This window comes from Mauremys mutica, chromosome 13, assembly GCF_020497125.1.
Source record: "Mauremys mutica isolate MM-2020 ecotype Southern chromosome 13, ASM2049712v1, whole genome shotgun sequence".
Classification (NCBI taxonomy): Eukaryota; Metazoa; Chordata; order Testudines; family Geoemydidae; genus Mauremys; species Mauremys mutica.
Window position 1 is genome coordinate 33,405,452 of NC_059084.1, and position 24,481 is coordinate 33,429,932.

A 24,481-nucleotide genomic window follows, 5' to 3' on the forward strand; every position below is an offset into this window, starting at 1 on the left:
ACAGCTGCTTGGAGCCTCCCCTGGGGCCGAGAACCTGGGCACCCACTGGAGGTGCAGGGCCTGGGGTCGTAGGCAGGGCGGTAGGGACCCTGGCAGCGAATAGTCAGGTGCAGCAGGAGCTCGCAGGGCTCGGCAGCTGCTGAGAGGGTTGGGGAACGCCCTGGAAGCCCGAACGTTGGACAGCAGAGCCGGAAGTGTCTGAATGGTAAGATCCTTTGCCAGCCGCCCTGGGCCAATGCCCCGTGTCTGCCCCCTGCACCCCACGTGCTCCCCGCTCTCCAGGACTCCTCCTGGCCCCTGCTAGCCGGCCCAGTGTCTGGGTCCAGCTGCTCTGCCCCACCAGAAAGCCGGAGCTGGGAGTGCCAATGCACCCGCTCAGGGCAGGCGGCCCCTGACCCTGCTGGGAACCCAGTGCCCTGGGCAGCTGTGGGGAGCTCGGAGCCCCAGGACCCCAGCCAAAGCCAGGCAGACAGACAAACTGGGGGAACTGCTTTATTCCAGCGAGGGGCTGGCAGAGACAGTCTCTGCCCGCAGCAGCAAGGGCCTGTCTGCACAACCACCTTCCTCCGCTGTGAGTGACTGGGTCAGTTTAAACTGTTTTCCTTAAACTTATGCAACCAACTGGCTGCTCTTAATTTAGGATCCCCGTGGGGGGGTTAGCGGGGCTGGAGGCCCAGGGTAGCTGGGGTGGGGGGGGGTATAGGGATGGGGAGGTTCAGCTGGGCAGAAGGCCCTGGGTATCTTGTGGGGAGGGGTACAGGGATCCGGGGGGGCTCAGAGCCCGAAGACAGCAGGGCCAACGCTGCAGCCCAGCAGGGTGTTGGCGGCTTCCAGACATTCGCTCAGCCGGGGCCCTGCAACGAGAAGAGGGTCGGGGGAGACATCAGCCTGGGGAACAGGGGGGCGGGGGGGAGGAGACACCAGCCAGGGAATGGGGGACAAAGGGCACAGAGCTCACAGCCCGGGGCACTGACCTCGGGGAGCTGGGGGAACGGGGGGCTGGGAGCCTGTCTGTCCTGGGACTGGAGGCCTCTGGGGGTCTGGCTGGGGGACCAGAGGCTGTTAGGATGCCGGGGGGCCCATGGGACGCAGGATCCCAGGGCTGTGGTTGGCTGGACTGTGGGGTCCTATGGGGTGGGGTTGGTACTGTGGGCTTGGGGGTGGGGTGGGGGGGCAGGCTGGGCTGTGGGACAGTCTCCAGACGGTCGGGGGGGGCTATGGGGCAGGGGCTCTCCAGTAGAGGGCCTGGGCCCTGCCCCCAACCCCCCCACTCCCGTCTCACCTGCTTGGCCCCGCACCCAGCCCACAGCCTTGGCCTCCAGCAGCTCCCACTCGTCGCGCTGCCCCGCGGCCCGGCCGTGCAGCCAGACCACGGCCAGCACCGTGGCCCAGACACCGGGGGGCACGTCCTGTGGCGGGGGAGAGACACAGCTTGAGACAGCGCCCAGCCCGTCCCCCAGAGCGCTGCCCCGGCCCTGGGGACCCCCTGAACCCCTCCCAGCGCTGCTCCCAACTTCCTGCCCTAGGGACCCCTCTGCCCTCCCAGCGCTGCCCCCATTCCCCTGTCCGGGGAACCCCCCCAATCCAGCGCTCCTGCCCCTTCCCCAAACTCAGAGGGTTCCCAGCCCCCCTCCGCTCTAGCACCCTGGACCCCCTACCCAGATGCCCAGTGCCATGCCCGGGGGTAGGGAGACAGCCTCAGAGCGGACCCAGCCTGGGCCTCCTCATGTCCCCCCTCAGCCCTGGGCCCCCTCGATCCAACGCTCCGATTCCCTGCAAGGGGGTTCTAGCTCCCCGCTGTGGACCCGTCTCCCCCACTGGGCTCCAGATTCAGGGGTCATGTGATCCAGTCGCCCTCAGACCCGCCCCCAGCCTGGGTCACGCCCAGTCTCATCTGGGAGCTGAGAACAGGCCCAACTCATGGCACCTGCCCCCCCATCTCTCCCCTCTCCTCCGCCCCCTGCACTCACCTTACTGGGCATCCTCCCCCTGGCGTCGGTCTCGCTCACCCCCAGCGCAGCGGCCAGCCGGGGGTCCAGGTCCCACGAGCCGTCGGCATTCTGCAGAGACACCAGCCTCAGCAGGGGAGATTCCTCCGGAGCCCGCTCTAGGGAGAGAGGTGGGGAGATGGCTCTTGCACAGGGTTATGGGTACAGAACAGCAATGTGGCCTATCCAGGCTGGGGGACAGCCAACAACCTTAACTGTGACCCTCTGTGCATCCTTAACTCTGCCCCTCCATGAGCTTCTTTTATCTACTCCTCTGCACCCTTAACCTTTCTGTGGGCACCCTCAACTCTGCCCCTTCCTGCACCCATGGGATGACAACTAATTTGCAGTTGGAGTTGGGAACCAAAGTCCCTTGGGCCCCATGAATGTCTCAGCCCCAATCATTAATCTCACAACCCCAGGGTGTTTCTCAAACACAATCTGACCCCGGGACTATCCTGCACTACAACCTGTGATACAGACATAGTCCGGGGAGACACAGAAGCGTCTAAGGGTATAGGGGAGACGGGATGTTACACAGTTTATATGATATTACAGCTGCCTGGACCAGGGTTATGAGGCAGAGTTAAGGTTACCTGGGCTACAGCAAGGTTGTATTTCCACACTCTTCAAATTCAGGTTTAAGGGGAGCCTTAACTTTAACATTTCTGCCTTTCGTGGGCTTCTTTGTTTAGAAACCAGACCGGGCCAACCACGATCTGTGCCCCTGAACTCACCTGTACAAACACCCGAGCCTGGGCCCAGCTTCACAAGGTATTTTTGTCTGGGAATTTAGCTGTGCCCATTTCAGAGAAAACTGCCCAGCGACATTTCTGTTACTAAAAAGCAACTGATTACCCCCTCCGCTGCCCAGCTGGGCCCTCCCCACATGTAGCTCATTGATACAAACTCACCCCCCAAATTCCAGCTTCACAGAGTTTATTGCCTGGGAGTTTCCTTATTTTTTTTTCATTTTCTTGCAAGATCATTTACGTCCCGACACTTAAAAAACAACCAGCTGCGGATTCCCCCTCCCCCAGCATCACACTGCTGTTTTGCCCAGGAAGTTCCTGCACTTTCTATGTGGCTGTTAAACACTTGCCCGGCTCTGGGACCGTCACGGCACGTCTGTCTCTGACCCGATGAAGCGTCATCCTGGTGTTTCCCCCCATCTCTGAGTCCTGAGTCCCAGCCCCTGCCCCCCTCACCTTTCTGGGACGCGGTCTCCGGCGGGGCGCTGTATGCGCAGAACTTCCTGACAATGTGCTCTGAGATGGTGCGGGAGCCAGGACGAGCGGCACAGGAGGGGGACATAATCTGTACTTCCTGTGAGAAGCCCTGGGGGTGAGTGTCCTGGAAGGGGACGGAGGGGCGGTGGCTCTGAACTTGCACATCCGAGCTGTTGTCAAAGTTGCAGGCCCTGGCGCAGTCCACGGACACAAGGGAAGGCCCTTGGGCCTGGGCCCTGAGCACAGGGGGGGAATGGCCCATGGAGGAACACAGCAATCTCCGCATGCGGGGTGCGGCCCCGAAGGCTGGGCGGGAGACGGACAGAGAGGGACAGACAGACACGCAGACAGAGACAGGCTAAGAGAGGGAAGGGAAATCCCCCCCCCCACGGCACCCAGACCCAACACACCATTGGGACCCCTCTCCCATGCCCCCCCAGCTGGATACTCCCAACACCCAGCCCCATCCTCCTCTCCCCCCAGCTCCCTCAGAGTCAGGATCTCCCCCAGCCCATCCCCCCAAGCTGGGACCCCCTGGATCCAGCCCCTCGCCTGCAGCTTTCCCCCAGCTTAGACCCCTCATCAAGCCCCAGGGCACACAGGGGCGGGTGCTGCACCCCATGGATGAGGGCAGGATGCTGGGGGAGGGGGGTGAGAGGCCCCCGCTAGCCAGGCCTGCTCATGACAGCAATGCGCCCGCCCCTCCGGTCCCTGCCTGTCTGTGTGTCTCTGTCTGGGTCCGACTGTCTGATTCTCGGTCTTTGCCCCCATCTGTTTGGGTCTCCGGTTCTGGGTCCATCTGTCCATCCGTCCCACAGGCCCCACTCTCCTGGCTGGGATGGGCCAGGCCCCGCGGGCTGCTTCCCATCCCACCCGGCCGGCACCTGCCGCTCTCCCCCTGCCCTGGGGACGGGGGCACTGGGGTTGCCCCGGGGGGGGGGGGTAGGGAGGGGGCAGCACAGCCCCATGGGAGCTGGGGCACGGAGAAGAGCACAGGGACATTAGCCCATAACCATGATGTCCCCCGTCCAATGCTCCTGGGTCCCTCCTCTCACACTGGGATCCCCCTGTTCTGGGACCTTCCCATAATTCCCTTCCCCTTCCCTCGCCCCGGTGCCACGTTCCCCCACAGTGCCAGGTTGGTTCCACCTCCCACCTGAGCCCCCTCCCATGTTATCCACCCCCTAGTGCCAGGATCCCCGATCCTGCTTCCAGGGTTACCTGCCAGCGGGATGTCCCGTCTCACCAGCGGCCCCTGCACCGGCTGCCCCCGCTCTGTGTCCACCCCCACGTAGGCCGTGAGGGAGCAGACGACCCCCGAGCTCAGGCTGGTCTCCAGCGCCCGGCTCCGGTCCCCCTCCGACCCGGTGTCCACGGCCCCCTCCAGCTCCAGCAGCAGCGACTTGGCTGCCAGCCGGTGAACGGGCAGCCTGTGCCGGGGACAGAGAGTCAGGGGGTGAGCCCTGGATGCCTGGGTTCCAGCCACTGTGGGGAGGGGGAGGAGGGGCTAGTGGGATAGTGTGTGTGTGGGGGAGAAGCCAGGACTCCTGGGTTCTATCTCTGGCTATAGGAGGGGAGTGGGGTCTAGTGGTCACAGCAGGGAGGCTGGGAGCCAAGACTCCTGCTTCCTTCTGTGACTTGGGGCAGGTCCCCTCCCATCTCTATTCTGTTGGGGGTGGGGATGTGGGGGGCAGGACCCAGTGGCTTGGGAAGGACGAGGACCAGGGGAGCGTTGCTGTCACCTGTCCTGTTGGCGGTGGGGATGGGGGGGGGCAGGACCCAGATACCTGAGGGTAATGGGGGCCAAAGGAGCGTTGCTGTCACCTGTCACCATCCTGTGGCTGCAGGGGGAACTGCAGCGTCTCCTTGTAGGTCTGGTCCTGGATGCGATACTGCAGGGTGACGCCCCCCACGGCAGGGTCTGGGGGCTGAAGGCAGAGAAAGGGGGTCAGAGGTGGAGTGCGAGGGGGGAAAAGATGCCTGGGGACCCCCCCAGACCCAGGTTACAGAACAAAGGGGGTAAATACGCCCAATTCACAGCAGTTAGGGGGCTGCCTAGTCAGCCCAATGGCCATCAGTAGGGTCAGGAGATAACGACCCCCTTTGAGATCCATGGGGCTGGGGTAGCACAGAGACCTCCAGCCCAGTGGTCACTGGTCAGGGACAGAGTTATCGATCCCCACGGAGGTCTCATCTACACCACATGCTGCAGTATAACTACGTCGCTCAGAGGTGTGAAAAATCCACACCCCTGAGCTCCAGCTCCCTGAGTGACGTAGTTACACAGACCTTAGCCCCCCATGGAGACAGGGCCGTGTCGGCAGGAGAACTTCTCCCGTTGGCTTAGAGCGTCTTCACCAGACGTGCTACAGTGGCGCAGCTGTAAATGTATAGCATAGACGTGCCCCTGAGATCAATGCAGCCAGGCTAGTGCAGAGACACCCCCAGCCCAACTGCCATCATTAGGGATCAGAGTTAACGTTCCTCACTGAAATCAATGGCCTGGGATGGCACAGAGACCCCCGCCCCATGACCATCATTAAGAATTTAAGAGGGGCCATATGGGGTCAGAGCAAAGGTCCACATAGCTCAGTATCTTGCCTTCGAACAGTTTAAACCTGCTGCCTATTAATTTCATTTGGTGACCCCCTAGTTTGTGTGTTATGAGAAGGAGTAAATAATACTTCCTTATCCACTTTCTCCACACCAGTCATGATTTTATAGACCTCTATCATGTCCCCACTTTGTCATCTCTTTTCCAAGCTGAAAAATCCCAGTCTTCGTAATCTCTCCCCATATAGCAGCCGTTCCATACCCCTCATTATTTTTGTTGCCCTTTTCTGAAACTTTTCCACTTCCAATATAAGTTTTTTGAGTTGGGGTGACCAGCTCTGCACACCGTATTCAAGATGTGGATGTACCAGGGATTTATACAGAGTCAACATGATATTTTCTGTCTTATTATCTATCCCTTTCTTAATAATTCCCAACATTCTGTTTGCTTTTTTGACACCGCTGCACATTGAGTGGATGATCTCAGAGAACTATCCTCCAAGGTCTCTTTCTTGAGTGGTTAAAGCTAATTTAGACCCATCATTTTATATGTGGTGTTGGGATTATGTTTTCCAATGTGCATTAGTTTGCATTTATCAACACTGAATTTCAGCTGCAATTTTTTTGCCCGGTCACCCAGGTTTGTATAATTTTTGGTGGTGCCCAGAATGGGTCCAAGCAGAGCCGTCCAGTCCATAGGACTGACCAGGGCAACTGCCCCAGGTCCCGCACTTTGGGGACCCCCGCGTTTCAGGGGCCCCTGCGCTTCGGGGGGATGCAGGGTCCAGGGTGGCCTGGGGGATTAGCAGGGGATCTGGTGCCAGCAACAGCGAACAACCCGGCCCCAGCCTGCCCCGCTGCGCTCTGCCCTGCCGGCTCCCGGCATCGCTCGGGGGAGGGGGAGGAAGCCGGAAAGAGGCAGGGCGGGGGCGGGGACTTGGGGAAAGAGGTGGAGTGGGGGTGGGGAGAGCAGGGCAGGCTGGGGCTGGTCACTTGCTGCTGCCAGTGCCAGGCCACCTGCTAACCCCCCAGGCTTCCCTGGACCCCGCGTCCCCCTGAAGTGTGGGGCCCAGGGCGGTTGCCCAGTCCCATGGACAGGATGGTTCTGATTAAATATAAGCCCAAACATTGCTGGAGCCAGGCCCACGTTCCTGAGTATTGGTGGAGCAGGGGAACCACAGGCCCATATATCTCCCCGCCTATGTTGTGAGATCCTTTTGTAGCTCTTCGCAGTCTGCCTGGGACTTAACTATCTTGAGTAGTTTTGTATCTGCAAATTTTGCCACCTCACTGTTTACCCCTTTTCCCAGATCATGTATGAACATGTTGAATGTATGCCCACTTTCCAGATCATGCATGAATATGTTAGCGCTGGTCCCAGTACAGACCCCCTGGGGGACACCACCAGTTACCTCGCTCCGTTCTGAGAACTGACCATTTATTCCTACCCTTTGTTTCCTTGGGGAGGGATAGCTCAGTGGTTTGAGCACTAGCCTGCTAAATCCAGGATTATGAATTCAATCCTTAAGAGGGCCATTTACATATCTAGGGCAAAAATCTGTCTGGGGATTGACCCTACTTTGAGCAGGGGGTTGGACTAGATGATCTCTTGAGGTCCCTTCCAACCCTGATATTCTATCTTTTAATCAGATACCCATGCATGAGAGAACCTTCCCTCTTATCCCAGGACAGCTTACTTTGCTTAAGAGCCTGTGGTGAGGGACCTTGTCAAAGGTTTACTGAAAGTCCAAGTACACTATAGCCACTGGATCCCCTTTGTCCACATGCTTGTTGACCCCCTCAAAGAATTCGAGTAGATTGGTGAGGCATGATTTCCCTTTACAAAAACCATGTTGACTCTTCCCCAGCAAATTCTGTTCACCTACGCGCCTGAGAATTCTGTTCTTTACTATAATTTCAACCAGTTTGCCCGGTACTGAAGTCAGGTGTATTGGCCTGTAACTGCCGGGATCGCCTCTGGAGCCATTTTTAAAATTTGGTGTCACATAAACTAAAAATGCCTGGAGAACAGCTAATCAATTTGTTCCAAAACCTCCTTGAATGACATCTCAATCTGGGACAGTTCCTCAGATGTGTCATCTAAAAAGAATGGCTCAGTTTGGGAATTCCCCCCTCCCCCAACCTCAGCTGTGAAGACCAATGCAAAGAATTAATGTAGTTTCTCCGCAATGGCCTTATCGTCCTTGAGTGCTCCTTTGGCACCTCGTTCGTCCAGTGGCCCCTCTGGTTGTTTAACAGGCTTCCTGCTTCTGATGTTCTTAAAATTTTTTGCTGTTACTTTTTGAGTCTTTGGCAAGCTGTTCTTCACATTCTTTTCTGACCTTCCTAATTATATTTTTACACCTCACTTGCCAGGGTTTATGCTTCTTTCTATTTTCCTCACTAGGATTTAACTTCCACGTTTTAAGGATGCCTTTTTACCTCTCACTGCTTCTTTCAGAGTTACCACCCAGGAGGGGGTGGGAGGTTCCTGGCTCAGTCACTGACCCCAAGCCCTGGGGGCGTTGTGTGTGTGTGTGTGTGTGTGTGTGTGTGTGTGTTGGGGGAAGGGGGGGTTGTTCTCTCACCTGGGGCTGCCCGCGGAGCTGGGCGTAGATGAGGCACCGCTGCCCAGGGAAGATCACCTCAGGGCCCCGGCTCAGCAGCGCCGCCTCCATCCCGGGGGGCAGATCCCAGCTCAGCGATATCCCAGTCATGGCCGGCTGCAGGGCCCGCTTCAGAGACTGCAGCGCCTGCGGGGAGAGACTGGCACACACAGGATGGGACCAGGACACCAGGGTCCTACCCCTGGCATGGGGGGGGAGGGGAGGCATAGGGACTGGTGGGTTAGAGCGGGGGGGGGGGGGGCTGGGAGTCAGGACTCCTGGTTCTCTTCCAGCTCTGGAAGGGGAGTGGGGTCTGGTGGGTTAGAGCCAGGGGAGCCCGGACTCCTGGGTTCTGTGAAAGTAGAATGAATTATATTGTAAAAATAAGAATGGATTAAAGAAATGTTGTATGTACCTTTAAGCAGAAATAAGAAATGTTGAAATACAGGTGCCAGGAAAAGAAACATTAGGCATAAACAATGGTGCTAATGGTGAAACATTAACAGAAGATTGGTAATAGTTAATAAGGAAAAAAGATATGCATGCCTAGCCCAGGTAAACTTATCTGATTCTGCTTCCTTTGTTATCTTGTTAAGTTCTCACCCTTTTATCTGTATAGATAAGATAGTTTGTGTCTTGCACGGCGCTCACATTATCTGGGTGTTATTAGCAGAGCGCTGTACTAATAAAACAGAGTGGTCTGACAACCTGTGAGTCCTGAGTCTAACTTTGACAGTTCTCACCTTGGGCTGCATGCGGTCCTGGCCCGTGATGAACTCGGCGCTGCCCCCTGCTGCCCGGGCGATGCCTTTGACCAGAGCCGTGGAGGCCCCTTCCCCGATGCCGAAGGAGAAACACCTGCAGGAAGGCAGAGTCCGGAGTGGGGGGTCAGAGACAGGAGTAGGAGGGGCAGAGCTGGGGGGTCAATTCAGTGCTGGGGGGCAGTTGGAGAGGGGCCAGCAGGGCTGGGGGGCAGGGTGAGGTGAAGGGATGGGCAGATGCTGGGGTTGGGGTCTCTCTGTTGGCAGGGCTGGGGGGAGATGATAGGGGCAGAGGTTCTCCATGCTGGCAGGGCTGGAGGGAGAGAGTTTGAGGGGGGTCTCCAGGTCGGGAAGGCAGGCAGCAGCTTTGGCGAGATAATGGGAGGCAGGGTTGGTGGGTGCTCGGGGTCCCCAGGCTGGAGGGAGAGAGTTTGGGGTTGCTGAGGGTGCCCATGCCAGTAGGGTGGGGGGGACAGTGTTTGGGGTTACTGGGGGGCTCTCCAGGCAGGCAGGGCTAAGGGGACAGGGTCTGGGGTTGCTGGGGGGGGTCCCCAGGCCAGCAAGGCTGGGGGCAGGGTTGAGGGGTGCTGTGGGGCAGACGCTCCCCAGGACGGCAGGGCTTGGAGCAGGGTTGAGGGGTGCTGTGGGACAGACGGTTCCCAGGGCAGCAGGGCTGGGGGCAGGGTTGAGGGGTGCTGTGGGGCAGAGAGTCCCCAGGCGGCAGGGCTGGGGGCAGCTTTGAGGGGTGCTGTGGGACAGACGGTCCCCAGGGCAGCAGGGCTGGGGGCAGGGTTGAGGGGTGCTGTGGGGCATATCACAGACCCGCTGCAGGGCCCGAGCACTCAAGCCGGACACCGGGCAGAGCAGAGCAAAGCAGGGGTCAGTGCGTCGCACGTGCCCGGCGTGTGCCCTGGGAACTACAGCTGCTCTGAATTTGTGAGAGCCAGAGACACGGCGGCGGCGGTGTTGTCACCTCTCCGTAACCCTGCTGATCACGAGCTCACCCCGCCCCATAGTTCCTTGTGCTTGTGCCGCTGGAGCAATCCCGAGTGCGGGTGTTTCGGGGTGTGAGGATGGATGGTCTCAGCCATCGCACCGTGTCTCCCGCATTGGCACCTGGCCCATGTAAATGCAGACCCGCGTTCACTCCGAAGCACAGCTCCCGACGCAGGCCGATGGACGCGCCATGAACTGTCTGCGTTCAGGCCACACAGCGAGACCTGGGCGCTGATGGAAACTCGCCGGATGGTTTTAAGCGAGGAAAAGGGACCCTGGGAGGGATCGCGCGTCTCCGAGCTCTTTGGCTGCCATCAGGGGCCTTCTGGACACCAGGCTGAGGTCCCCAAAGCCATTCCGGGGCACCCTTGGGGAATGCAGATCCCACATCTCTCCCATCCTCTGAATTCACAAACCGACTCACCTGCTCCGTGGTTCACTGCGCTAACCTCTCGCTGGCTGTTCCCTTCTCCGAGCTAACACACCCGCGGTTAGTTCACAGGCGAGCTCTGGAGTGTCCCGTCAGCGGGCTCAGTGCCTGGAGAACCATGTGACTTTGGGTTGATGCCCAATCTCGTTCCATCCAGTCTGTCCGGGGATCAGTTTGGCTGGAGCACCCACGGGGGCCGTCCGTGGTGAGACTGGCCCGTGAGCCGGGTGTGCATGCCTGGTCCTGGCTGGGGAACCGAATTCCAGGGAACACCCCCAGGCTGGGGGTTGGGGAGCCTGCCTTGGCTTCCTGCGCTGAGGTTGGCACTCAGCTGGGGGCCACTCTGCACCGTGACAGCAGGGTTGGGGGGGTGGTAGGGGGCAGGGTGGGGAGTCGCTGGGAGGCAGGACTTGGAGGGTGCTTGGGGGCAGGGTGGGAGGGATGCTGGGGGGGGCAGGTGCCCCCTTTACCTGTGGGCCCCCTGGTGACGCTGCACCTCAGTGATGACGTCCTTGGTGTTCCCCACCTCCCCGTCTGTGAACACGAACAGCTGGCGGGGGAGAGACGCTGTCAGAGCCGGGGACCCCAAATCCTCCTGGAGACACCCCCTCCCCCTGGGAATGGGGGCAGCCCCCAGAGAGCCTGCCCCACTGACCCCCCTCCCAGAGACCTCCCTGGCACTCCTCCCTTCCTCCCAGCGCTGCCACCCAGCTCTAGACAGAGGTAGCCCCCCTTAGCTCCTGCCCACCACGGACTGCTCCCACCCCCAGGGGCACTGGCCCCCCATTGGTGACAGTCCCACTCTGAGCCCTCCCGTAAAGCCTCTGTCAGCTACCCCCCCAGCCCCTCTCCAAGCACCCACCATCAGCTCCCCCCAGCCCCTCTCCAAGCCCCGGGACACCCTGCTGCTGCCCCTGATACCTGGCGTGGGTGCCCGTCCCGGCAGGGGCTGTGCTAAATGGCTCGTAGCGGTGCCAAGATCTCGGTGCCCCCCAGGTCGGCCTGGAGCTGCTGGATGCGCTGCAGGGACTCGGCCATGGTCTGTTGGGTGTATGCCACGCTCTGCCTGCGGGGGGGGGCGCCGAGGGATCAGGGGGAGGCTCAGCTGAAGCAAGGGACATCCCGACCCCAGCCAGACCTGCCCCCAACCCAGCGACACCCCAACACCATCCTGCCCTGCCACAAACCCCCAGCCCTGGACTCACGGGTAGAAGGACTCAAACCGAGACCCAAAGCCGTAGATGTTGAAATAACAGCCCAGGGGCAAACTCTTCAACAGCAGGACCAGGGTCTCCTGGGGAGGGACAGACAGATGAAGTCACTCCCCCGGGCCTAACCAGCTTGGGCTGTTCCTCCACCCAGCTCTGCCCCCCAGGCCCAGCCAGCCTGAGCTGCTCCCCTCCACAGGCCCATCTAGCGCGGCCTCCCGCCTGGCCGTACCTTGGCACTGTTGATGCGCTGGGATGAGCGGTCTCGGCCGTCCATGGGGCACTGCATGCTGCCGGAGCGGTCCAGCAGGAAGATGAACTCCCCGGATGGGCTCTGGCCTGGCACCGCCTCAGGCAGGCTGGGCAGCAGGGTCACCATCACGGCCGGGTCGCCCATCAGGGAGCCTGCGGGGAGACGGGGCCAGCCCCAAATGGAGCAGGCATGGGGTTGAGCCCTGTGAGTCTGCGAGAGCCCCCAGGCCCACCTGACTGCTCCAGCCAGAGCCCAACCCATGTCCCTCCTCTCTCCTGCCCTCCCCATAGATCCCCTACCACCCCCAGTGCCCGACTGCCCCTGAGCCCGACCTCTCTGTCCCTCCCCCCATATCACCCTCTCCCTAGATCCCCCACCATCCCCTGACTGCCCCAGAGCCACACCCCTCTGTCCCTCCCTTCACACCTCTTTCCCCTAGATCCCACACTGATCCCAATTACCAGCCCCTCAGCGCCTTCCCTTCCATCCCCTGTTCTGTGCCGTATCCCTGAACCTGAAATGCATCCCAGTGTCTACCTGCTTCCAGGCACCCCACCCTCCCACTCCCTGCTCCGCTGAGACCCCCCCTCTGGTTCCCAGCTTCTTCTGGTCTCCCCCACCCCAGCTCCACACACACACCTCATCCCCAGCTCCTTCAACACCCACCCACAATCATAAGAATGGCCAGACTGGGTCAGACCAAATGTCCATCTAGCCCAGTATCTTGTCTGCCAACAGTGGCCTATGCCAGGTGCCCCAGAGGGAATGAACAGAACAGGGAATCACTGAGTGATCCATCCCCTGTCACCCGTCCCCAGCTTCTGGCAAACAGAGGCTAGGGACACCATCCCTACCCATCCCGGCTAATAGCTGTTGATGGACCTATCCTCCATGAACTTATCTAGCTCTTTTTTGACCGCTGTTACAGTCCTGGCTTTCTCAACATCCTCTGGCAAGGAGTTCCACAGATTGACTGTGCAGTGTGTAAAGAAAGACTTCCTTTTGCTTTTTTTAAATCTGCTGCTTAATTAGTTTCATTTGGTGACCTCTGGTTCTTGGGTTATGAGGAGTAAATACCACTTCCTTATTTACTTTCTCCACACCAGTCATGATTGTGTAGACCTCGATCATATCCCCCCTTAGCTGTGTGAAGAAATATTTCCTTTTGTTTGTTTTCAATCCGTTGCCTGTGAGGGCGAACCATGGATTTATCTAGAGCAGCGTTTCTCAAACTGGAGTCCGCGGACCCCTGGGGGTCTGCGAGGGAACTCCATGGTGTCTGCGGGTCCCGCTGACAAACTCTTCCCTCTTCCTCGCTCAACTCCTCCGCCTGGAAACGGCTGCCAGCTCCCTGTGGCCCCATGGCAGCCAGTGAGGCTCCGCTCATGGCCCCCGCCCGAGAGCTGGCTCCGCAGTTCCCATTGGCCAGGAAGGGGCAGGGCAGGGGAGAGGTCCCTGAAAATTTTAAAATCAAAGTGGGGGACCTCAGGTTGCTACAGTTTGAGAACTGCTGATCTAGAGGCGATACAATATTTTTTGTCTTGTTATTTATCCCTTTCCTAATGATTCCTAACATTCGGTTTGTTTTTTGGATTGCAGCTGCACTTTCAGTGGATGTTTTACTCCTCGGGGAATTCGGCACCACTGCGCATGCGCAGAATTTATGTCCAGTGCCGATTTCCTTGCTTCCCTGCAAAAAAAATGACTTCCTATCAGGGAAGCAAAGGGAAGCCACAAGAGTGGGCATGTGACCCTCCCAGCCGTATGTTTCAGGTGCCCAGGGCAGCCAGTGGAAGGTAAATCACTGTGGGGCAGGGGGCAGGACTGGGAAAGATCCAGCTAGTGGCTCTTGTCCTGTGCTGGGTTCAGCTGCTGGTCCCGGCTGGGTTGGGGAGGTCGGGACTTCCTCTTCCCCGGCAGGGCAATTGGGGCCGGGTCAGACCCACCCCCAGATTTCTCCCCCAACTGCAGGAAGCTCTGCAAACTCCTCCCCCCCCACTTCCTGCACCCATCGCTCCTCAGCTGAAGGGGGAGGGATCCCTGTACAGGGAGCTGCTCCCCCATCCGTCCAACCCATGTGCATCCAGACACCCCCATACCCAGACCCTCCCACTGAATCTCACCCCCCCGCACTCAGAACCTCCCCTGATGAGCCCCACTCCCACTACACCTGGACCACCCCAACGAGCCAACTGCACTCAGAGCCCAACCCCACTGAGCCCCAACCCACCCCAGAGCCCACCCTGCTGAGCCCTAACCACCTTCACCCTAACCCCCTGCAGAGTCCCATTATCTTTGCACCCAGAACCTCCCAACAAGCTCCTGTGCATCCAGATCCCCTGCTGCAGATCCCGCACTGAGCTGCCCACACCCAGACTGCCTCACCCAGAGCCCTCTCACCCCACACCTGCATCCCCCCACACTAAGCCCCTCCACGCTTGGATCCTGCCTTGCTGAGCCTGCCTGCCCCACACCTGGTGCACCTGGCACAGAGGGCAGGGCCTTGGGGTGTTTCTGGGGCAGGCCCGGTCCTTGCACAGTGAGGGTTGGGTGCAGCCTCACCACTGAGTCCGTGTCCCGGGGGGAGCTGCACAGTGATCTCCCACCTCTGTGCAGCCAGTGGCCCATGCTCCCCACTGCCAGGCTGGAGCCTCCACATTTATTTGACAAATAACATTTGCAGAAATTTAGAACACGGTGCCTGGAATTTTTATATTTTTGGAGCAGAATTTTTAACGTTTTGGCGCAGAATGCCCGCAGGAGAAATGTTTTCAGAGAACTAGCCACGAAGACTCCAAGATCTTTCTTGAGTGGTCACAGCTAATTTAGACCTCGTCATTTTATACGTCTAGTTGGGATGACGTTTACCAGTGTGCATCACTCTGCACTTATCAACACTGAATTTCATCTGCGGCTTTGTTGCTCAGTCACCCAGCTTTGTGAGGTCCCTTTGTAACTCTTCACAGTCTGCTTTGGGCTGAGCTATCCTGAGTAGTTTTGTATCTTCTGCAAATTTTGCCACCTCACTGTTTACCCCTTTTTCTACATCATTTATGAATATGTTGAACAGCCCTGGTCCCAGTACAGACCCCTGGGGACATCACTATTTACCTCTTTCCATTCTGAAAACTGACCCTTTATTCCTACCCTCGGTTTCCTGTCTTTGAACCAGTTACCAGTCCATGAGACGACCTTTCCTCCTATGCCCTGACAACTTACTTTGCGTAAGAGCCTTTGGTGACGGACCTTGGAAAAGGCTTTCTGAAAATCTTAATACACTATATCAGGGGTGGGCACACTTTTTGGGCTGAGGGCCACATCTGGGTGGGGAAATTGTATGCAGGGCTGGCGCAGGGGGGTGGGGTGTGTGAGGGGGTGCGGCGTGCTGAAAGGAGCTCAAGGCAAGGGATTGGGGCAGAGGAGGGGTGTGGAGTGTGGGAAGGGGGCTCAGGGCGGGGGTTGGGGTGCGACAGGGGGCTCAGGGCATGGAGTTGGGGGGTAGGAGGGGTGCATGGTGCAGGCAGGGGGCTTAGGGCAGGGAGCTGGGGTGCGGGGTGTACGAGGGGGCTCAGGGCAGGGAGTTGGGGGGCAGGAGGGGTGCACGGTGCAGGCAGGGAAATTAGGGCGGGGAGTCGGGGGGTGGGGTGCAGGAGGGGTGCAGGGTGTACGAGGGGGCTCAGGGCAGGGAGTTGGGGTGCAGGAGGGATGTAGGGTGTATGAGGGGGCTCAGGGCAGGGAATTGGGGTGTGGGAGGGGTGCGCGGTGCAGGCAGGGGAATTAGGGCGGGGAGTCGGGGGTGGGGTGCAGGAGGGGTGCAGGGTGTAGGAGGGGGCTCAGGGCAGGGAGTTGGGGTGTAGGAGGGGTGCATGGTGCAGGCAGGGGGCTTAGGGCAGGGAGCTGGGGTGCAGGGTGTACGAGGGGGCTCAGGGAAGGGGGTTGGGGTACAGGAGGGGTGCGGGGTGTACGAGCGGGCTCAGGTGCGCAGTGCAGGCAGGGGAATTAGGGCAGGGAGTCGGGGGGTGGGTGCAGGAGGGGTTCGGGCTCCGGGGTGGCAGCGGCGCACACCAGGGCCGGCTCCCTGCAGGCCTGCCCTGTCCCCGGCCCCGCGCCGCTCCAAGAAGCGCTGAGGCCCCTGGGGGAGAGGGGGCGGAGGTCGCTGCGTGTGCTGCCCTTGCCACGCGTCCAGGTACCTCCCCTGAAGCTCCCATTGGAGGCGGTTCCCCATTCCTGACCAATGGGAGCTGCGGGGGACGGTGCCTGGAGGCAACACACGGAGCCTTGTGACCCCCCCAACCCGGGAGCTGCAGGGACGTGGTGCCGGTGGTGCCATGGGCTGTCGCCAAAGCCCTGAGGGGCCAGATCTGGCCTGTGGGCCATAGTCTGCCCACCCCTGCACTATATCCCCCCATTCCCCTACCATCCCCCTCATTGCCCCGGGCCCCCTGAACCCAAGTCACTGCCCAGAACCCCCCCGCACCCCAACATCCCCATCCCATGGATCCACTGGCCAGGGCAGCAGGGTGCAGGACCCCTCCGCACCTGGCTCTGCTTCGGGCAACCCGAGCTCCAGCACCGCGCTGGGTTTGTGCGGCTCCGCGTAATACACCAGCAGCTCCATGTCCCGGTCCCACGGGGGGGTCTCGGCCAGAGAAACCTGGGGGGAGACAGACACCGTCACCTCCCCTCGGCTCCTGGGGGGGGGGCAGGGTTCCCAGGGTGCCCCCCATGCAGCCGGGGGGAGGGAGCAACTCCGGGTTAGGAGGGAGGGAGAGAGGGAGGGAAAAACACCCCAAAGGGCCACACAGGGACTTGGCTCTTCTTGCAGAAAACACTGGGAAAATTCTGACTTTGTTTGGCTAAATCTTTCCAATTTGGGGGTGATATTTTCCCACCCCCCATTTTCTTCCATTCAAAATGAAGGAGAAGGAAACTCCCAGAAAGCAAAGGGAACCAGGACCCTCGAATGTCCAGGATTTCACCCCCACAGGCTGGTCTCAGCCCCTTGAGATTTTCCCCAGAGAACATGGGCAATTCCCTGGATCTTTTGGTGTCGCTCAACCCTCTTCCCCGCCACCCCCGCCCTGCCCCAGAGCTCCCACCCCTGTATATGCTCACCCTGGCACCCACCCCTCAGCCCAGAGTCCCCATCACCCCCTGCTCAGAGCTGCCCGCCCATATTGATCCTCCAAGTGGGATACTGGGGACCCAAGTGTCCGGGTGAGCCCTTACCTGGGCGCTGGTCCGGTTCCCGGCCGTGTAGCTCAGGGGGGTGAGGGAGCAGTTGGAGAGCACGCGGTCGATGCCGTGGGGTGACTGCAGCGTGGCGCTCAGTCTCAAGGTGTAGGGCAGCTCCCCCTGGGGGACTCGCGGGACCCCCTGGGTGACGTCCTCCCCGTCCCACCCTGCAGAGAGAGACACGGGGTGAGCACGGGCCCAGGCAGAGACAGATGCATCCTGGAGGCGAATGCCTGGCTGTGAAGATGGTGTCGCCAGGAGCGCTTTGGCTTTCTTGAGCACGAGCTGCTGTTCCAGGAAGAAGGATGCTAAGCAGAGATGGGGCCCAGCTAGCGAGGAAGAGGAAGAGCATATTTGGCTACAGACTGGCTGGCCTAGAGAGGAGGGCTTGAAACTAGGTTTGACGGGGGCAGGTGACCAAAGCCCTCAGGTAAGTCAACAACATGGAGACCTGGGAGAAGGGTTGGAATTTGGGGGGAGCATGGGCTGTTATGGGAGGGATAAAGGAGAGACAAGACAGAACTGGTGGGGGGGGGAATCAAATCAGTATCTTAGATGTCTGTATACGAAGGTGAGAAGTACGGGGGAATGTGGAGGAAAAATGTTTTGAGGCCTAAACTTTGGTTAAGCAAACTGTATGTACGGCCTGAAGGTAGAAAAAGGAGGGGAAGGTCGAAAAAAGAAGGGTAGAAAGAAATTATAAAAGCAGAACTAACTGTAGAAACTAGAGAAGCAAAATTAACCATTTGTATCAGCTTGTGATGAATAGCTGCCAGGTGACAGAGGAAGAAACCACAAAGGGCAAAACTAAGGAAAACAGGAAAAGCTGCTTTGCTTCATGCCGTATGTGGATGTAAAGTTTTAAGGAAGTATATGTAATTTTTGTGGTTTTATCCTATATAAGCTCTCGTATTTTATCTATCCGGGTCGGGAGGTGGAGGGGGTTCGGCTGCCTTGGCTGACTCCCCCATTCATGCATGTTTGATTGATCAATAAAGGAGCCTCAGGCTAATCTGATCCAAAATTAATCATGTGGTCGATTTTTCCACAACAGGAATAAGCAAGAAGAACTGGTAATGCTAGTAAATAAACACAACTATGACAGTTGGCATCACAGAGACTTGGTGGGAGAATTCGCATGACTGGAATATTGGGATAGAAGGGTACAGCTTGCTCAGGAAGGACAGGCAGGGGAAAAAGGGAGGAGGTGTTGCCTTGTATATTAAAAAGGTGTATGCCTGGACTGAGATTTAGATGGAACTAGGAGACAGACTTGTTGAAAGTCTCTGGGTAAGGATAAAAGGGGTAAAAAACAAGGGTGATGTCAGGGTAGGGGTCTACTACCGACCATCTAACCAGGAAGAACTAACAAAATCATCCAAAGCACAGGACTGGGTGGTGATGGGGGACTTCAATTACTCAGACCTCTGCTGAGAAAATAACACAGCAGGGCACAGATTAGCCAAAAAGTTTGTGGAATGTAGTGGAGACAATTTTTTATTTCAGAAGGTGGAGAAAGCTACCAGGGGAGAGGCTGTTCTGGATTTGATTTTGACAAATAGGGAGGAGCTGGTTGAGAATCTGAAAGTGGAAGGCAGCTGGGGTGAAAGTGATCACGAAATGGTAGAGTTCATGATTCTAAGGAATGGTAGGAGGGAGAACAGCAAAATAAAGATAATGGATTTCAAGAAGGCAACTTTAGCAAACTCAGGGAGTTGGCAGGTGAGGTCCCATGTGAAGTGAGTCTAACAGGAAAAACAATTGGAGACAGTTAGAAAGGCCAAGGCACAAAACGAGATCAAACCAGCCAGAGACATAAAGGGTAACAAGAAAACATTCTACATTAGAAGCAAGAGGAAGATGAAGGACAGGGTAGGCCCATTACTCATTGGGGGGAGGGAAGGGAGAATAGCAGAAAATGCAGAAATGGCAGAGATGCTTAATGACTTCTTTGTTTCGGTTTTCACCAAGGAGGCTGGTGGTGACTGGACGTCTAACACAGTGAATGCCAGTGAAAACAAGGTAGGACCAGAAGAGGCTAAAATAGGGAAAGAACAAGTTAAAAATTACTTAGACAAATTAGATGTCTTCAGGTCACCAGGGCCTGACGAAATGCATCTTAGAATACTCCAGGAGCTGACTGAGGAGATACCTGAGCCATTAGCAATTATCTTTGCAAAGTCATGGAAGATGGGAGAGATGAAAAAGACAAATCTAGTGCCTATCTGTAAAAAGGGAAATAAGGACAGCCCTGGAAATTACAGACCAGTAAGATAATGGAGCAAATAATTAAGCAATCAATTTGCAAACACCTAGAAGATAATAAGGTGATAAGTAACAGTCACCATGGATTTGTCAAAAACCAATCCTGTTAAACCAACCTGACAGCTTTCTTTAACAGGGTAACAAGCCTTGTGGATGGGGGGAAGCAGTAGATGTGGTATATCTTGACTTTAGTAAGGCTTTTGATACTGTCTCCCATGACCTTCTCTTAAACAAACTAGGGACACGCAATCTAGCTGGAGCTACTATAAGGTGAGTGCAAAATGGTTGGAAAACCATTCCCAGAGAGTAGTTATCAGTGGTTCACAGTCATGCTGGAAAGGGATAATGAGTGGGGTTCCGAATAGATCAGTTCTGGGTCCGGTTCTGTTCAATATCTTCATCAATGATTTAGATAATGGCATAGAGAGTACACTTGTAAAGTTTGAGAAAGATACGAAGCCGGGAGGGGCTGCAAGTGCTTTGGAGGATAGGATTAAAATTCAAAATGATCTGGACAAACTGGAGAAATGGTCTGAAGGACAAATGCAAAGTACTCCATTAGGAAGGAACAATCAGTTGCACACATACTAAATGGGAAATGACTGCCTAGGAAGAAATACTGCGGAGGGGGTGAGGGGAATTCTGCGCCAGACGTGAATTCTGCGCAGAAATTGGAGAGAGTCCAGAGAAGAGCAACAATATTGATTAAAGTTCTAGAAAACATGACCTATGAGGGAAGATTGAAAACATTGGGTTAGTTTAGTCTTGAGAAGAGAAGACTGAGAGGGGACATGATAACAGTTGTCAAGTATGGATAACGTTGTTACAAGGAGGAGAAAAAAATTGTTTTTCTTAACCTCTGAGAGTAGGACAAGAAGCAATGGGCTTAAATTGCAACAAGGGAGGTTTAGGCTGGACATTAGGAAAAACTTCCTATCTGGGTGGTTAAGCACTGGAATAAATTGCCTAGGGAGCTTGTGGAACCTCCAACATTGGCGATTTCTAAGAGCAAACACCTGTCAGGAATGGCCTAGATAATGAATCCTGCCATGAGTGCAGGGGACTGGACTAGATGACCTCTCGATGTCCCTTCCAGTCCTATGATTCTATGGGGGGAATGGGCTATTGAGGGGCATGGGGGGATGCTGGGATATCAGGAAAGGGCCTAGGGGGAGTCACATACCCTGGAGCGGGGATTGCAGGGCTGAGGGGGGGCTTACCATGGGGCACATAGTAGTGACCTATGGGTCTATGAAGGTCCCTGTGGGTCTTTCCCTGTGGGGTATGCAGCAGGGGCTAGGGGACCTTGTGGGGTTACAGGCTGTGGGGTCACTCGCTATAGGGTGTGCAGTAGGGGTGTTGGGGACTGCGGGTCTCACCAGGCAGGCTAAAGTGGCAGGGGGATCTGTGGGTCTCACCATGGGGCGTGTAGCGGGGACGCAGCACGGCTGGCAGCATGTAGCGGGCAGCTCCATCTGGCTCCAGCGGCAGCTCGCAGACGTAGCGCAGGGTCAGCACCGCCTCCTCCCCAGGGGGCAGGTTCCCCAGGGAGCAGCTGAAAACATCGCCCCCGGCCCCTTCCTGCTGCAGCAAGAAGGAGCTCTGCCCCCCGGCCAGCGCATCACCATACATCTCTTGTGCCTGCCGGAGAGACAGGGTCATCCCGAGATCCCCCTGCCCTGCCCCCCAACCAGCACATCTTCATACAGGTTACTTCTGGGGGAATTCTGCACCACTGCGTTTGCGCAGAATTCACGTCTGGCGCAGAATTCCCCTCATCCCCTCCGCAGAAAATACATTCTGCCCAAGAAGTGCTGCAGTTCCACCTTTTACCCACCAGAGGCGAGTTCTTCACAGCATCCTGCCCGCGAAGCCAGGTTAGGACGGAGTGGGGCACACGGGGTTGCAGGGGGGTGGTGGTCACAGAGAGGGGTTCAGAAGGGCTGGTGGGGGGAGAGGCTGGGCTGTGGGCTCAGGAGCTAGTGGGGTGACACCATTGAGCCAAGGACTGAATGGGAGGGGGGCTGCAGGGCCACATGAGAGCAAGGGAAGGGGGATGCAGGGCACACAGGGATGGGGGAAGAGGCTGCAGAGATCGATGGGGTGTGTCTGACTGAATGGGAGAGGCTTGGGGTGACCCAGGGTCTGCATGGCGGAGGCTCCCCAACTCCCTAACAATCCCTCCCCCGCAAAACACCTGTTCCATAATTCTCCCTCCCACCCGCAACAATCCTCGAGGTTCACTCCAGACTCCTTCCCTCTCCCTCAGCTCCTCCGTTACCCCTGACTCCCCGAAGCCTTTGTGCTGCTTCTGAGGGGGGCAGGAAATCCGGTTCTATATTGTAGTTTCAATGAATTCTTACACCAAGTTCTGTATGAATAGGCCTCAAAAGGAATCTATTCAATGAAAAAAATTACCAGAATCTTTGTTTTGGTCTGTGTTGTTACAGACGTACTTGCTGACACTATTTTGAAATAAATTACCAAAATAATGGAAGCTGGCGTGACTACATTGTGCTATTTTGACAAGAAAAATGCAAAATTTTAATTTTTTGGTGCCTAATTCCCCCAGGAGTAACAGCTCCTGCACCGCCTGTAGTGACAGGGTCAGCCTGAGCTCTCCTTATCCCACGAGATCCCACTGCCAGCGTGTTTCCGTACAGCTCCTGTGTGTGCCGGGAGAGACAGCGTCACCCCGAGATTCCCCATTCCCCCGACATCCCCCTGCCCTGCCCCCTGGCAAGCACGTCCCTGTACAGCTCTTGCAGCTGCCGGGAGAGATGGGGTTACCCTGAGATCCCCCTGACTCCCAACAGCGCACTGCCCTGCCCCCTAGCCAGTGCGGGCGTACCCATACCCTGCCCCCTGGCACCGTCTCTCCCCCATGGGACCCATGCCCCCCTGGTACCTGTTTCTTCTCTCGGAGCTGGGCCTGGATGCAGGTGCCCCGCAGGCGGGCCTGGAAGGCATAGACGGCCGCCTCGGCGTCCACGGGGAACACGAACACGGCCTCCACGGGCCCCTGCTCATCGTTCCTGTAGAGCAGCTCACAGCCCACGTCCGCCACGAAGCCTCGGATCAGCACCGTCACCGAGCCGCTGCGCAGGGGCACTGGGGAGAGACGGACATCAGCCAGGGGCCCCTCTGACCCCCACGGGCACTGGGAAAGGGGGATGTCAGCCATGGGCCCCCCCACCACACACCCCCATAGGATCCAGGGGAGGGGGGCATCAGTCATGGGACCTCCCCCCCGCCCTGACTCACCCGGCTTGTTGGAACTGTTCAGGAGGCCGCAGCTCCTCATCTCGGTCTGGGGTCGGGGATCTGTGCAGGGGAAGGGTGTGCGGTGAGATACAGGGTTCCCATGGAAACTGATGGGCACAGGGAGTGCCCCCCAGCAACGGCTCTGAGACCCCAGGTCCATCCCCCTGCTCAGCCAGGTCCTGTGGCAGGGAGTCCCACAGGTTCACGGGCCTAGCTCAGAGATCAGAGTGATGGCTCCTCTCGGGCCCCCCCAGATCCCCCCTTCCTGCACACGGCGCCAGCTCCCAGCAAGTGGGGGCTGGCAGGGACCGGGGCACAGCTGGGAACTGGATGGAGAAATGTGTGTGTGTGGGGGGTAATAGGGATGGATGGATGGACAGACGAACCGGAGGGGGTGGGGTGGGGATGGATGTTTGGATGGAGGGAATGGCTGGGGGCCGGGGGAGGGGTGGAGAAATGTAGGGGCGCATCATGGGGCCCTGCACTTCTGCTGAGGAGGGGGACACCCCCACTTGCCCAGAGTGGGATGGACACACCCCACCATCAGGACTCTCAGCCAAGTCAGACAATCAGACCCCCCCACATGGCCCCAGCCCCCGACAGAGACTGGGGTACAGCTGAGAGATGGAAATGTAGGGGGATGGATGGACAGACGGAAGGAGGGAAGTGGGGATGGAGAGAGACGTGAGTGGGGACGCACAGACAGAAGAGGGAGTTGGACAGGCATGGGGGGTGAGGATGGACAGACAGATGGAAGGGGGGATTGGACAGTGTGGGGGAGGTGAGGATGGACAGATGGACGGAAAGGGGGTTGGACAGAGTGGGGGGGGGGTTGAAGATGGACAGACGGATGGAAGCGGGGGTTGGACAGGCATTCAGGGGGTGAGGATGGACAGACGGACGGAAGGGGGGGGGTGGACAGTGCGGGAGGGGGGTCGGGATGGACAGAAGTCGGGGGCGGTTCTGACCCAGCAAGTTGCTGAATTTCCTGCACTGGCTCCAATCCGAACTCTCCGCTCCAGGGCCCTGCTCCCAGAGCCACGCTGTCCCCTGCTGGGCAGAGCCGGACCTGCCCGTCTAGGGTCATAGACCCCGCTCTGCTGAGGGCGAGTCCCCGTGACTCCTGGGGCCAGCGGGGCTGGGGGGGGGGCTCCATGGGCGGTGCCGGGCAGGGCTGGGCTGTGACTCCAACCCCCTCCCCTACACTGAACATCCACCCTGCGCAGTGCTGGGGGTGGGAGACACAACGCCCTCCCTGGTCGTGTTAGAGTCGCAGCGCACACACACTTCTATCCCCGGCTTGGGGGGAAGGACTCCTGGGTCCTATCCTGTTGGGGGGGCTGGGAACCAGAACTCCTGGGTTCTCTCCCCAGCTGGGGGCCCTGAACCCCAGGGGAGGGGATTGTGGGTGTCCTGAGGGCCCTGTTACCTTCGCTAGCCCGGACCCGGACGCAGAGGCTGGAAAAGCAAAACCGAAAGTCACTTTTCTAGGCTAGCCCCACCCAGGCCAGCCAGGGAGCGTCTGCAATTGTCTGCATGGCGATCGGGGGAGGTCCCGGATGACGGGAAGAAGGCTACTGTAGTGCCCATCTTTAAAAAGGGAAGGAGGAGGATCCGGGGAACTACAGACCAGGGCTGCCCAAGGGGGGGAGGAGGGGGGACAAGTGGGGCAATTTGCCCCGGGCCCCGCAGG

The 24,481-nt window shown here is 58.0% G+C and overlaps 1 protein-coding gene and 1 pseudogene across 3 annotated transcripts; both read right to left on the reverse strand.

Annotated features, from left to right (window-relative positions):
* Window positions 1-476: 476 nt before the first annotated feature.
* On the reverse strand, window positions 477-11,113 carry LOC123348269 (von Willebrand factor A domain-containing protein 5A-like). 3 transcript variants are annotated; one of them, XM_044985778.1, is made up of 10 exons: window positions 11,034-11,113; window positions 10,558-10,671; window positions 9,120-9,234; window positions 8,359-8,523; window positions 5,042-5,145; window positions 4,439-4,647; window positions 3,197-3,523; window positions 1,971-2,107; window positions 1,283-1,409; window positions 477-854 (listed from the first exon to the last, which is right to left on the reverse strand). In XM_044985778.1, the coding sequence occupies exons 3-10, from the start codon at window positions 9,129-9,131 to the stop codon at window positions 775-777; spliced, it is 1,161 nt and encodes a 386-aa protein (XP_044841713.1). In that variant the 5' UTR covers window positions 9,132-9,234; window positions 10,558-10,671; window positions 11,034-11,113; the 3' UTR covers window positions 477-774. The 3 variants fall into 3 exon arrangements, with proteins under 3 accessions (XP_044841713.1, XP_044841711.1, XP_044841712.1); XM_044985776.1 differs by having other exon boundaries at window positions 9,120-10,671; XM_044985777.1 differs by lacking the exon at window positions 11,034-11,113 and having other exon boundaries at window positions 10,558-10,867.
* LOC123348268 lies at window positions 11,030-24,327 on the reverse strand (annotated as a pseudogene).
* Between the last annotated feature and the right edge of the window lie 154 nt (window positions 24,328-24,481).